Genomic DNA, 14,985 nt, shown 5'->3' on the forward strand with positions numbered 1-14,985 from the left:
AATACTTACGCTGACTTTGGGCTGAGAAGGCAAAGTCCCACTTGCCTTCATGGTGCTCACTAGCTTGTTGAATGCAGTCATATCTCCATCTTTTCTGAGCTGTCGATTGCTGGTCACAGTACTCAGGGTCTCCTCTAAATGCTCTGCCATAAAGGGAGTTGAATTCTTCACCTGCTGGTCCACCTTCAAGCCCTTGAGCCCTGCTTCTACCTCTTCCACTGAAAGCACAACCCCTGAATGTGCTGAAAGGTTGAAAAAAGTCCAGGTTAAGCGAAGCAAAGGAATATGTGGTAGGAATTCTCTTTGTATACCATGATGGTTAAGGTGAAAATAATTTATTTCACAGTTGAAGTGAGGTGGTCAGAAAAGGCTGACACCAAAAATAGACAAACTGAAGGCACTGAGATCCTGCAGGAGGACTTCTTATAATGAGTCTTTTGGAGACTTATTACCAGGGACAGGAATCCCAGATGGCCCAACATGAGAAAGAGTGCTACCTGCACTATGGTTATTGTATCACGAAGGTTGTATGTTGAGGGCTTAATAACCTAAGCAAGAACGTGGCAGACTGGGGCAGAGGTGTGAGGAGCTGCCAAGTTATGCTCGGGAGGACTACAACATTCACGGGAGTGTTATACTCAGGCTCCAGGTAAGGAGGACTTAGAAGAAAAGTTCTTACCATGGAGCTTGTGACCCAGTGACTACCAGATTCTCAAAGAGGTGGTACTGTTTGATAAAAAGTGTTTTTGAAGAACATTAAACAAAACCCACCATTATCTGACTTTTGATGAGATAGCAGTCTGTTAGAACCAATTCTGCCATTAAGACAGAGCATCCAAATGTTTCAAATATCTAAAGCAGACTCTAATAAAAACTTACAGCTCTCTTTAAGCTTTTCTTTATTTGCAGAAAGGCTGGAAAGGAGAGGTTTTAAATCCACTTTGGCTTTCTGTAGCATTTCTAGAATATCCACTTTATTTTCAGCATGGTCTTCTAATGGTATAGGAGCAAAATAATTCCCCGAGTTCTGTCCAGGAGAGAGGATGGCTTGTTCCAGACCTAGTATTGCAAGTAAATATATTCATAATTAATTGGTCCCAATAAAGCACAGAAACATATCTTCAACAGTATTAAAAGGACACCAATTGAAGGGTTTTTTCAGTATCCAGAAACCCTTTAATGGACCCCTGACTAATGAAGACAAAATGAACCATATCAGGGAAAGCTCAAGTCTACATCCAAGACCAGAACCTGAAGCAATTTTACCTGCAAGTCTCTCCAGCTCTTCATGTGGTGTTGACCCAAGACTGCTGGATCGGCTTCCTGATCGGCTCGGGTTAGAGAACCACCTACTAAATCGACTGGCAGAGACTGACCCTTCTCCCAAAACATCTTCTATCATCTAAAGGGAAAGATAAAAGAAGCTAAGATAATAGTTTCTAGGTGAAAAGGACAAGAAGGTTCAAATTTTAAGAAAGGGTCACTTACTTTGAAACTTCCTTTGATGCTGCTGACCTGAAGGCAAACACCCTCAGAACTTAGGATTCTGATCATCTTTAACTTTTCTTCCCCTCCTGGATCATTTCTGAGTAACCCAAACTTGGGCATAACCAACCATGTATTCTCTAAGCATATAAAGCAAAATATCTGTGCTATAGAAAGTGTTCTGGTTTCCTATCTTTGCCTCATTAGAAAATCCATCAATGTTCTAAGAGGGTATAGTTTTGAAATCAGAAGCAGCACCAGAGTAAAGCATTCCATTGCCAAGCTGATGAGTGACCTTCAACTAAGCATCAGGTATGGAGAGCTGATGAAAGAAAACCGTTGCTTCAGACTTCAGCAACCTCAAGGTTGTAATGAACATCATGAAATCCAATGCTGACAATTTCAGAACCCAAAAGCTAAAAAGTAGAGCTCATAAAGATCATATTTCCAAGTCATATTTCCTAGTCAAAGTCCAAGTCAGAATGTGAAAGATGAACTTTTAATTGATCTCTAATGTCTGTTTGAACTTAATGGAAAGTTTTCAGGTGTTCGTTTTCTTTTAAATCTGACCTCCATAGTTTTTGGTTTAATAATAAGAGCAATTAAATGATGCACTATGATCAGAAGTAATTTCTTCAACGCTGTTTCATAACAGCAATTTCTATTACCAATCCTTCTTAAAAACTAAATTTAAGCATTGAAAATGAAATTTTCAGTTGTACCCTATTATAAATCTAATTAAATATCCAAAATGACCTTTATGCAGTTCTCTTATCAATATTTAGAAAAGACAAGATAAAGCAAATATCAATCCCCAAATGAGGCACATCCTTGACAATAAGGCATAAACAGAAAACAGGTTTTTCTCAAGACTGGTACACAGATGACAGAGTTAGGGACTTTGTTTTATCTGAAGTCTAAAACCCCCAGTTTCTAGTCAAAGTTCAGCAGTGGAAGGTTAGATTTATTCTTTTATTCTTATCTGGAAGAATTTTCTCATAACACATACCCAATCTAAGCCACAAATAATTCTCTTGAACACAAGACCGAGACATTGATTACTTGTGGTACTTCTATTTTCTTAGGTATTATTCAACAGTTTCAATCACATTCCACTTGTAGACTCTCATACCTTAAATAATGCTGACTTTTTCTTTTTTCTTTTTTTTAGGGCAAAGACCAATTTTTTTATTGGATTTGGCTTTGACAAGTACTGGCAAACCCTGCAGACATGAATACAAAATGACTGTAAACAAACAGGCTGTGCCAGCAAATGCTGACTTTCAAGTCCACTAATTTGCAATCATTAAATTATAGGAGAAGCATTATAGTGATGTTTCACTGTGAAAAATTGGGAATTGTACCCAAAACCCAACCACCTTGGTGATAAACAGGAATTTTTAAAAGTAAAAGCTACAGCTTTTTAAAATATTTTAATTTTGAAAAGAGTTTGAAATTTTAAAAATAGTAAAAATAGCTTTGCACTTTGTTTTTATTTCCTCTGATCATACTGTATAGGAAAAAAGCCAGAAGATACACAGGAGGAACATGAAAAAGTAAAGGAAGTGAATATAAGGTATCTGGACATTTTCTAAAGATTTGACAGTAAGTGTTAAGAAAGTCATTTCCATATTTTGATCAGTGACCAACTTTGTTAGAGAAGCTAAGTTTTATTATAGCTAAAATATAAGTAGAGACAGTCGCTTTTACACACCACTTACTATAAATGCCAATTTCAAGAAGCTAGAGCATTTTGAACCCAAAAAGAATCTTAAGAGTTTATCTAGTCAGTCATTTTTTACCATAGAGCCAGCAGGGATACTCTAATACCAGTCCCTCCCTCCCCTTATGCACATTGGTACTCAGCTGACTGCTGCTACATCCCACAGCCTAAGCTAGTCAAGAAGAGGAGACTGTGAACTGCAGTCTGGTATGTTTCAGCTGCTCTTTCTAGACTACATTTTTAATAGCATTTTTAAGGTAATCTATATGACTGTTAGTTTGGTCTGTTAAGGGTCATTTAGACTAGTCATATCCTAGGATTCATATTATTCTGATACAGATATTGTGAAATATTTTTGCTCTTTGACAATTACTAAGCTTTACTAATCAATGCTTTTCTTTCATTACTTTCCACTTTTATGGAAATTTCCATATTTTTGTATTTGTTTCACTCTAGTTTGATTTTTCTTTGGATTTGTAATGAATGCATTTAAGGCTACACACTTTCACCTTAGCACACTTTTGATTATTTCACCAAGGTTTTTCTATGTCATGCTCCTGTTCATCACTCTACATAGTTTAGGATTTGTTTTGATTTCGTTTTTCTTCATTCAAAATACTTCTATGGGGCTTCCCTGGTGGCGCAGTGGTTGGGAGTCCACCTGCCAATGCACGGGATGTGGGTTCGTGCCCTGGTTCGGGAGGATCCCACATGGCAGGGAGCGGCTGAGCCTGTGCTCCACAACGGGAGAGGCCGCGGCGGTGAGAGGCCTGCGTACCGCAAAAAAAACAAAAACAAAAACAAAATACTTCTATGTACCTGTTATGTATCAGGTACTGTAGTAAGAGCTGCATATCTAAAATCAGCTTATTTTTAATTACATAACTGAAATTATTTGCACATGTGATCTAAATTTTCATTTTGTACAGATTTTCGTGGCTGTCAACTTCTAATGTATTGCAATGCCAGTAAATATAGCTTAAAAATATAGGTGTAATTCTGTTTATGCCAATTAATACCCAACATCTGTGGGGCCTACTAAGTGCCAGGTACTATACCTCAAACAGTTTATATCATTTGTCAGTTGATATTCAAATCTTATATAGCCCTTCTTATTTTTCCCAATTGACTGGTCATTTTCTGAGCATTATAATAGAGTCCAGCTGGTTATACAGCACAACCAGAGCATCTCTTTTTACTGATCCCAGCTTTGCTTTTAAGTGAATCTATTATAGAATATACACCTTAATGAGCAGTACCTCCATGAAAAGCATGGAGAGATTTCCTAGCCAGGTACCTTCTCAGAATTAACCAAGTTTTGGTTGAGGGTGAGGGCCAAAGGATAAGATGGTGCTGAGTTCCTATTCCTCCCTTTTATGCTTTATAGGCAGTATAGTTGGGGGGAATTAGGAGTAAAGACTGTTAACTGAAACTACAAAAATTAGAATTCAGTTTCCACTACTAACTAGCTATGTGACTTTAGGCAAGTTATTTAAACCTCTCTGTGCCTGCCTTCCTCACCTGTAAAACAGAAACAGTAGTAACCTAACTTACAAGAGTTTTGTGGGGATTAAATGACTTACTGGATACAAAGCCTAAAACAATCAGCACTGTATGCATGTTACCTATTATTAAAAGTTTAGTTCTGAATTCTTCCTCTGCCTAGTTACACAGGTAAGTTTCACAGGGACTCACATTTGGAGCCAAGTACAGGCCTCTAAATTTTGACCTTTTGCTGTGAAAACTTTTTACAATAAGATTTCCATCTGTCTTCTAGGAGAATGCAAAAAAAAAAAATGTCACTAAACACAGCTGGTATAAAAATAAAAAATTACTGTCCCCTCAAAAGCTAAGAATTTGAGAGGATCACTCAGTTTTACATCAAGTAAATTAAACTCATATCTGGATGCAACCCTTCCGCTCATAGTGAGCCAAAGGACTACTGGCCAGCTCACTGTAAGTGACGTATCTGGCTAGAGGACTTACAGTTAAAACTGTGCTAGAACTTAAGGAGCAAAACCACGCAGCTGCCGGTTGATCTGCAGCCGCCCTCCACATATTCCTGAACAGCACTATAGAAAAGTGTGGTCTTGGGCCAAGCTGGTCCACAATGAGGTAGGCTGAGAGTCGGAGTAAATGCTTAGCAACTTTTATAGCAACTGGGCATTGCTGTGATATTTGTACTTTATACTAAGGTACTGGTCCTCAATGGATTGGAAATAAAACCTGGCCTTCACCATAGAGAATTTGAGAAGTACTGCCCTAGAACTCACCTGTGGCCCTGTACCTATCAGTGCTATGCAGTGTCTGCTCACCTATTCCAGGTGGCCATCTTTTAGGCTTTTGGGGGCAGGCAAATGACAAAGGCATGCCTCTCTGTCATGCCCAGCTTTGTCCACTCATGCTATGATCAAACAAGAAGCAGTTACAGTTAAGGAGTAGAGTAAGTTAAGTTAGAACCACTAGTTCTAAAGGACTGGTCAAACTTACTTGCTGTATTTCATGTCCTGTAAAGAACATCTGGGACGTACAGATGCTTTTGGTCAAATGGTTTTTAAAATTCTATTTCATCAGTCCTATGCACTCTTTCAGCAACCAAAGAAAAATCTCAATTCTGGGGGCACAGGCCACAGTTTTACCTTTTCTCCAAAAATCTGATGAGGCATTACTAATCCCTAAATGGCCAAAGGGGACAGGAGCAAGGGCAGGTACCAAGTGAAGATTTGGGATGTCTTACTGTTTCTACTTTAAAAGTCGAGAAAGATTAGACCTCAACAGTTTAACAGCAACAGTGATAGTATCCCACATTCCTTTTCATGAAAGGTTTTCGGAACCATCACATCACACAGGTACCACCTAACCAGCCTTACCCAAGGAATGCACATCAGTATGATACTGATCATCAGTAATAAAAATCCACCTCCACAATAAGGCTCTATAACAAACACTTAACAACTTAAAAATAAAAGCAGACAATGTTCTTAAACATCTGAAGAATTCTTAATCCAATGCTAACAACCTGGAAAAAGTTAACTGGTATAGAATTCTCACTTAGTCATTTCCACTTAGCCTCTCAAAACGAAGCCAACAAAAATTCAAATAATATTTAAGAATAAAAGCCAAGGGCTTCCCTGGTGGCGCAGTGGTTCAGAGTCCGCCTGCCGATGCAGGGGACACGGGTTTGTGCCCCGGTCTGGGAAGATCCCACATGCCGCGGAGTGGCTGGGCCCGTGAGCCATGGCCGCTGAGCCTGCGCGTCCAGAGCCTGTGCTCCGCAACGGGAGAGGCCACAGCAGTGAGAGGCCCGCGTACCGCAAAAAAAAAAAAAAAAAAAAAAAAAAAAAAAAGCCAAAAAACTCCCAATCGTCTAGCAAAACAAACTTTAAAAAGAGGTATCCTAAAAAAAAAAAAAAGAGGTATCTTAAAGACTCAGGTCAAATGTAACCCTACAGTTGCTCCATCCATGTTTATAAGCATGCTGCTACACTCACCGAAGCCAAGCATGGCACCTTATCAAGGTTAAAGAACTCATTAAAGTCAAATTCTCCTGGGGACTGCTCGGGCAAGACGGCATCCCTCGGCACTTCCTGATCAGCAGCAGGCTCCTGTTCAAGGATGACCTCCACCTCATCCTCTTCGGCCACTCCTCCATTGCACTCGACCATGCCTGAAAGCAAAACCGGACAAAGACAGTCTGATCATGTCAACCGCTCCAGACGTATTTTGTGGCCTCAGCATCACCACACATGCAGAAGAGCCACAGATGACTTTAAAAGCAGACTTCTTGTGCCAGTGCAGCACTTGCAACAGTAAAACAGTTCCCTTCCTATGGGAGCTAGAGGAGGAAAAAAGTCAGAACACCAACATGATTTAGGAAGGATTATGATCCCTCCTCTGCCCATTCTTCAAGTTTTCTATAATGTAGTGGATTTTTTTCTAATTTTTTTTTAAAGGACAATTTTTGAGCCTCTCTTACTGCTTAAAAGTGGAATGAAAATTTGGCTCTGCTTTCACCCATGCATCTGCATCACCACGTTAAGTCAGGGCTCAGCAACCTACGGTATTTATGTGAAACCTAGTCCAAGGGCAAGTTTCATCTGCCTACTGACTGTAGTTCATCCTTCAAGGCAAAGCTCAAATGTCACCTCCACTACAAAGTCTGCACTGCCTACCCATTTTTACCCTACCAAAAAATTAATCACCGCCTTCTCTATAATGTTTGTGTTATCTCTCAGAGTACTTATCACACTATATTATAGGAACAGTCTGGTGAGACTGAGCTTTCTGAGGCAGGAAAGCTGCTCTCATCAGCTTTGTCTTACTCTGCAGCGCCTGGTTCATTTAAAACTGAGTTATGTCTGGTTGTTAGCATGGGAAGATAAGGTCTAAGAGAAGCTACCAAGTTTCCATTGACGGAAGCTAACATCTTAGTTTTAGCCAGAGGATGGGCAAAAGGCAAAATCCTTCAGATAAAAACAGACTTTTTCCTTTTAAAATAAGTGCACTGAGATACTGGAAAATCAACTTTTTAATTTGAAGAACAGAACTCCTAAAGCTCCTCCCTGCAAAAGCACCAATGTAAAAGCTGCCTATAGTTTCAAGATCACAGCAGACATGAAGTCCTCCTAGGAAAAAAAAAAGTGCCAAAGCCTGGACCCATCCCTTCTCAAAAGGCCCCAACAGGACTGTAGTCTCATTATTCATCCAGGATATTCTAGACCAAGAGAGGCTAAATGCTATCATCTGCTTTCATTACAGTAACACTTCAAAAAGCTAGACAGCAAGGCAGGGGACAACAACTGAAAGGTTAAGTGGCTTGCTCACCCAAGGTCTCAATACTAGCAGGTGGCAGAAACTTCAACACTAGGTGGGCCAGCAGTGCTCTTCCATGCTGTGCTGTGTGTGTAAGGCAGCACTGCCCCTCCACAGAGGTGCCTGCCGCCTCAGAACCCTGGGCCTTCTGAGGGCCTAAGGCAACTGGCGAGACGGACGTTTGTGAGCCATGGACAAGGCAACGGGCAGCCTCTCCAGTGGGTCAGCACACACTTACTGCCAACCAGCAGAGGTAAACGATGTTCCTTAAAGACTGACATTTAACTAAAACGACTACTTTGGTGGAGGTATTTTCCTCACTTTACAGACAAAGAAACCAAGCCCTAGAAAAGGTAAACAACTTAATAGCCTAATCAATGCCAAGTTTGTGTCCTTTTCCACTAGAGCAGTGCTTCTCTCTAACTCATTTAACCCACCAGAACCTGTCTACCTACTTTAGGATGACAGCCAGAAGAGAGTCTGTACTTAGTTCATACTCTTACAAAAAAACCTTAGTATTTCTCCTATTTTATTTTGTGTTGAGATGAGAACATCTCTTAACAGAGATGCAAGCAGCAGAAGTGCCCCATGTGTAATTTTATGCCAGCTTGAGAGCAAACTGGGCCTGACAACTGAGAGTGGGTAGGAACATGCATTAGCAGACAAACACAACTGGCCATTTATTATGATAGTCTCAAAAGCCAGGGACCCAGGAAAGATAACTAAGGGCAAGTGTTATTATCACATTTCAGAATGAACATATACTTTTCTTTTCTTTCTTTCTTTTTTCTTTTTTTGGCTGCACTGCACGGCATGCAGGATCTTAGTTCCCCGACTAGTGATCGAACCCATGCCCCGTGGAGTCTTAACCACTGGACTGCCAGGAAGTCCAGAATGAACATATACTTTTCATTAGAGAGAATACAAATTAAAATTTTCTATCAGTGGAGGGTTTTAACCATTTCCTCCTTCTACATAATTGTTTTTTGTTTATAAGTGAAATACATATTCAAATTGTTTCATTCATCACCATCTGTACCATACCTAGCACTGGGCCCTGTAGAGTAGGTGCTCAACACACACCTGTATTAAAATCATGCAGGCAAGGAACACATTTGTCTTGTCCATGGCTATACTCCCAGCACTATTACATGCCTGCAGAGAACTCTACATACCAAGTTCAATGGAAAGCTGGAACACAGACATAAATGGACTCAAAGGCGCTCATCATCCCTCCCAGTCCTTTCGTTCTTGCAGCCAAGATGCAACTAGAGTACCCGTTTATCTTAAACACAGTAGCTAGGGCAATTAACCAATGGGGTGAGAGAGCCCAGACCCCTAGATTCTATTGATACTTGAGGCACTGCCATTAAACCCACGGGACAGGGTCTTGGTTGTCACCTCTTTCCAGTCCTGTCTCTTTGCATCTGTAAGGTGAGGAGGTGACACTGATATATATTGCTACTTTTTGGTATTTTGCTACTTTTGGCTCCTCCCATATTGATACGAGAATGGTTGAAATTCAGATTTCATCTCAGTTAAGAAAAAGATGGGCTTTTTCTCATCAGAAGCCTGATCTTTACCATGAGGTGAAAAGACCACACTTGCTGGTGCTGCTTTAGTCTGAGGGTGAGACAAAGGCATCTCTCAAAGGCAATTTAACAGCGAAGTCTCCCAGGTTACCCAGCTGCCTCTTCCCTGCTTCCTCCCAAGACCACCAGCTTGGTCACTGCTCTGAACACGACTAGTGGGCCCCCACCCTTCACCAGGTACCCCTTGCACATTAGCTCTGGCTTCTTCAGTTTAGCAAGGAAGATACCCGAGAAAAGTGAGTTTGGGAGAAGCCAAGTGACAACACTATGAATGCCTAACACCATGGTGAAGGAGGTGGGCTCTGAAGCACAGCATCTTGTTCAACTCCGAACTTCCCTACTCACTTCTTCAGTGTCCACAGACAAGTCACATAAGCTGCCTGCATCTCCATTTGCTCATCTGTCAGATGGGCGCAATAGTATCTGCTTCACAGGGTTGTCAGAAGTAGGATTATATCGACAAAACGCTTACCACGTGTCCAGTACATACGTGCTCAATAAATGAGACCCCTCATTATTTCTATCACATGCTCTTACCTCTGGGGAACCCTTTGGTGTACACAGTGCTCTTACTGGGTAATGGGAGACTTTTCTGTTTAGCACTGCAGGCAGGACAAATTGAGGAGACAGTACAATCTACACACACTGAACTCACACTCAGGAAGAAGTTTCAAAATCAGGCTTCAACATTAAAAACTTGCCACTTTTAACACTGGCGCCTATTCCTAAGTGTACAATTAAGCCAATTATAAGCACATCTCATTTCAGAACAGTGAGCTTTCCTCTGAAAGTTTCTGCTGACCTTCCTTCACAGAGGCTGTCCGTCGCCTTGTTCTTTTTCTCCCCTTATGGTCTTCTTCCAGTATCTTATCATCAAAGCCAGTCAGCTCAATGGTTTCAGACTGACTTGTGGGTCCAGCTGAGAACCATTCTGGTTCTTCTTCTGTGTAGGAATCATTTCTTCTACGCTCAAAGACACGCTTACTATCCACAAACTCCCTCTGGAAAAGTACATAATGCAAAATAAAAAACAGGATTCTAGTCACGGCATTTCTACCTCAATCAAGGACTGATGAATTAAATAACGCTCAGTAGTACAATAAGATGCTATGCTATAGACCTGAAGCCCCTCCCCAACTCCCAGCTCTCTGTTCCTCTCTCTGGCTTAACAACAGGCTATGTTCACCCAGCATTTCAGGGTAACCCGGTATAAATGAAGTGAACACACGAGGTGCCAGAGGATCTAGAAGACAAACCCTGAAACGCTTGTCCTTGTAGTCCCTCTCTCGGTCTCTGTCTCTCAAGTCTCGCAGGTCCTTATCACTAAGACGGTGATCCTTCTCAAAGGTCCGAGCAGAGATTATCCTCCCACTGCCAATCCTTCGTCCACCAAGCAGGCGGAGCCCATCGCTGTCTTTCTCCAATGGGCTTCCTGAGCGCCGGGAGCTAATAGCAGCTGTCACGTGGCAGCCCCCTCCAAAGCTTCGTCTCTGTGGGCTGAGAACAACATCTAAGTCATCTTCTTTCACACGCTCTCGAGGATCTGGAAAGATGCCGGAAAAAGAAAGTTAAGCAAACCAGCAAGGGCATTCTTTCTCTCTAGGTGGCCTGTCCATGACTGGTGGCCATGGGGGTACTGGAAAAGAGTCACCACTAAAGCTAGAGAGCTCACATATTTAACAAAGATGAGCAAACCTTCATCTCTTTGGAGGAATAAATATACTTTATAGTCAATAATTTTCCATGATTAATCTCCATAATCCCTTTGTTTTGACTAAATCCCCCCCACTTTTTTTCTAAATTTGCTGCGCAGTGCAGCATGCAGGATCTTAGTTCCCTGACCAGGGATCGAACCCGCGCCCCCTCCAGTGGAAATACGGAGTGTTAATCACTGGACCGCCAGGTAAGTCCCTTGACTAAATTCTTATCTATGTAATTATTAGCAAATGTTTTGTCAATTAATAAACTACAGTAGGTGTCAGTATTTGAAACAGTAACCACTTAAAAAGTTAAAGTATTGAAAGTATTGAACAGCTGAATATCCACATGCAAAAAGAAAAGACTTAAATTCATACCTACCACCATATACAAAAATTAACTCAAAATGGATCATAGATCTAAATGTAACCCCTAAAGCTATAAAACTTCTAGAAGAAAATATGGAGGAAACCTATGACACTGGGTTAGCACAGTTTTCTTAGGCATGACACCAAGAGCACAATCTATCTTAAAAAATGATAAACTGGGGCTTCCCTGGTGGGCCCGTGAGCCATGGCCGCTGAGCCTGCGCGTCCGGAGGCTGTGCTCCGCAACGGGAGAGGCCACAACAGTGAGAGGCCCGCGTACCGCAAAAAAAAAAAAAAAAAAAAAAAGATAAACTGGATTTGATCAAAATCTAAAACTTTTGCATTTTGTAAGTTACTGTTCAGAGAATACAAAAACAAGCCACAGATTGGGAGAACATATTTCAAAGAATATATCTGAGGGAATTCCCGTGGTTAGGGCTCTGAGCTCTCACTGCCGAGGGCGCCGGTTTGAACCCTGGTTGGGGAACTAAGATCCTGCAAGCCACAAGGCGTGGCCAAAAAAAGAAACGAATATATCTCATAAAGGACCTGTATCCGATACATATAACAACTCTTAAAAACTAAAAAGGACAACTGGTTTGAAGAGCCACCTCACCAAAGATGATATATGGATGGCAAATAAGTATATGAAGAGATACTCAACATTAATCATTAGGGAAATGTAAATCAAACAGTAATGTGATACATGCCTATTAGACTGGCTAAAATAAAAAAGACTGACCGTTCCAAGTGCTGATGAGGATGTGAAGCAAGTAGAACTTTCACACACTGCTGGTGGAAATGTAAAATGGTACAACCACTTTGCAAAACAGCTTGGCAGTTTCTCAAAACATTAAAGATACATCTACTATAGAACCCAGCCATCCGACTCTTAGATATTCAGCCGAGAAAAGAAAGCATGTCTATAGAGAGACTTGCACATGAATGATCAGAGTAGTTTTGGTTAACAGTCAGAAACGTGAAACAACCCAAATGTCTATCAACAGATAAATCGATAAACTATGGCAAATTCACACAATAGAATACTACTAGGCAATGAAAAGGAACGAACTTTTATATACCCCCAAACATGAATGAATCTTAAAACAACTATTTTGAGTGGAAGAAGCTACCCAAAGAACACGTACTGTATAATTCCATTTATATTAAATTTTAGGAAATGTAAACTAATCTATAGTGACAGAAAGCCGACCAGTGCTTGCCTGTGGGGTAGGGGTGGAGTGTAAGAAGGGACACATGGGGTGCTAGGGAACTTTTAGCTGTGATGGAAATGCTTATTACTTTGATTGTGGTAATGGTTTCACATTGTATTCACATGTCAAAACATCAAATGGTACACTTTACGTGCCATTTATGTACCAGTCTATTGAATGCCAATTTTACCTCAATAAAGATGTAAGAAAAACATGTCACCACACACAAAAATTCTTCCTAGGAAAATCAGAAAACTAAAGATAAGTCCAAGTGAGGAAAACCTCCTTTAATCCTCTCACTAGAAACATTTCCTAAAATGTTTTGGTATGCACTTTTCCAGACTTTCCATGCACTGTCTGTTTTCTTCCAAAAATAAGACACAAAATAGACAGTTTTGTATAACTTGGTGAACATGTCTCCAACATGTTTTTACAGCTGAACACTCCTATATATGGATATACCAAAGTTTACTCAACTTCATTTCTACTGCTGGACATTTAGGTTGCTTCTAAGTTTTCATCTGTGTAGAAGGGTCTTACAGCTCAAGCTACAGTCATCACCCCATCTTCTTTGTTCAGTTCCAAGTTGGTTTTATGATGCGTGTTCCTCTCATCTCAGAGAGTTCCCTCTTGCAACTAGTTCCTTGACTAGCTTTTATACTGCCAGCTATCCATTTCACTTTTCTAGTTTAAAGGGGGAAAGGTATGGAAGATCAAACTTTACTCCAGTCGCAAACCACATCGAAACCCGGTATTCAAATCATACTCCATTGTGAATTAAGAATTGCCAGAACTACCTACCTGAGGAAAAGTCTCACCTGAGACTACCTATATTTTCCAGAATTTCTATGTACTGTCTGTTTTTCCCACAAGTAGGACAGACAGCTATTTAAGAGCCTAAAGTGTGTAGTCTGGGTTTGATTTCGTTACTCCCATGCTAATGATGGGGTGGCAGGTGGTGCAGTGTGCAGAGGAGAAGCTTTGGAGCCCAACGATCTGATCTCAGAACTACCTACCTGAGGAAAAGTCTCACCTGAGACTGGGCATAACCAGCTCTCCAGCGCAGCTTTAGGGTCCCCACATCTAACTCAGTTATCCACTTCAATGAAAGACCTGGTACTTCTAATTCAAAAGCACATAGCCTAATACAGTCTACTCACCACTGCTACATAGGAAGGCTATGATTTTACTCTGCTAATCAGAAATGAACTGTTTAAAAAAATAAAATTAAAAAAAAAAAAAAATGAACTGTTAGGTCAGTTTCCTGATAATGATACTTTCTCCCAATGCATAAAACTCTCACAGCTAAGAATGAAGCCAGCAGCAAAGAGCACTGTCTCCAAAACTGCTGCCCCCACTTCTCAGAGACTGTGCTCACCTACTATCCTGCGCACCAGGGAAGGCCGATCTGTATCTAACTCTTTCTTCAGACTTTCCATTGGTGAACTCCGTCCTGAAGCTGGGTAGAGGGAGGCATGCCACTTCTCAGGATCCCAGACACCATCACTGCAAGTCAAAGGACACCAACAGTTAGAACTTGCACCATGAATAACACATGTAGTCTAATTTCTACTACTTCAGGTAACAGGTTATGGAAACCCTTTTCCAATATAAAACACTTCATGGTTGCCATCAGAATGGTTCTCTCTTTTAAGATGAAAATAAAAACAACTAATAAATTCAGCAAGACATTGTTGTTGTTCACATAACAGCAACAGTCACTGAAAAGCAGTGGTCTGTGCGTAAATGAAACATCCAGACCACAAACCTTGGGGTGCACATGGATTATAGCATCTATGCCTGTCCTATACAAAGAAATGCTCCATAAATATTGATTACTCAGTTTACTGAAGATTAGTAAAGGGAGGAAAAAGCCCCTTAATCCTCTTATTGGAAGCAGCTCCTGGAAGGCTTAGTGTATATTTTCCAGAATTTCTATGTACAGTCTCAGTTTTTCCCACAAGTAGGACAGACAGCTATTTAAGAGCCTAAAGTGTGTAGTCTGGGTTTGACTTCATTACTCCCACGCTAATGATGGGGTGGCAGGTGGTGCAGTGTGCAGAGGAGAAGCTTTGGAGCCCAACGATCTGGTA

At 40.9% G+C, this 14,985-nt stretch overlaps 1 protein-coding gene across 5 annotated transcripts in view; it reads right to left on the minus strand.

Annotated features, from left to right (window-relative positions):
- Positions 1-14,985, minus strand: part of EIF4ENIF1 (eukaryotic translation initiation factor 4E nuclear import factor 1) — a 42,716-nt gene that overhangs the window by 12,564 nt on the left and 15,167 nt on the right. For all 5 annotated transcript variants that reach the window (XM_024767979.1, XM_024767976.1, XM_024767977.1 and 2 more), the window contains exons 4-10: positions 14,271-14,398; positions 10,869-11,155; positions 10,415-10,613; positions 6,700-6,875; positions 1,267-1,402; positions 880-1,059; positions 10-242 (exon numbers count right to left, since the gene is read on the minus strand). In XM_024767979.1, coding sequence (XP_024623747.1) covers positions 10-242; positions 880-1,059; positions 1,267-1,402; positions 6,700-6,875; positions 10,415-10,613; positions 10,869-11,155; positions 14,271-14,398 — 1,339 coding nt within the window. The remainder of the gene's footprint in view (positions 1-9; positions 243-879; positions 1,060-1,266; positions 1,403-6,699; positions 6,876-10,414; positions 10,614-10,868; positions 11,156-14,270; positions 14,399-14,985) is intronic.

Source organism: Neophocaena asiaeorientalis, unplaced genomic scaffold (assembly GCF_003031525.2).
Source record: "Neophocaena asiaeorientalis asiaeorientalis breed wild unplaced genomic scaffold, Neophocaena_asiaeorientalis_V1.1 scaffold828, whole genome shotgun sequence".
Taxonomy (NCBI): Eukaryota; Metazoa; Chordata; class Mammalia; order Artiodactyla; family Phocoenidae; genus Neophocaena; species Neophocaena asiaeorientalis.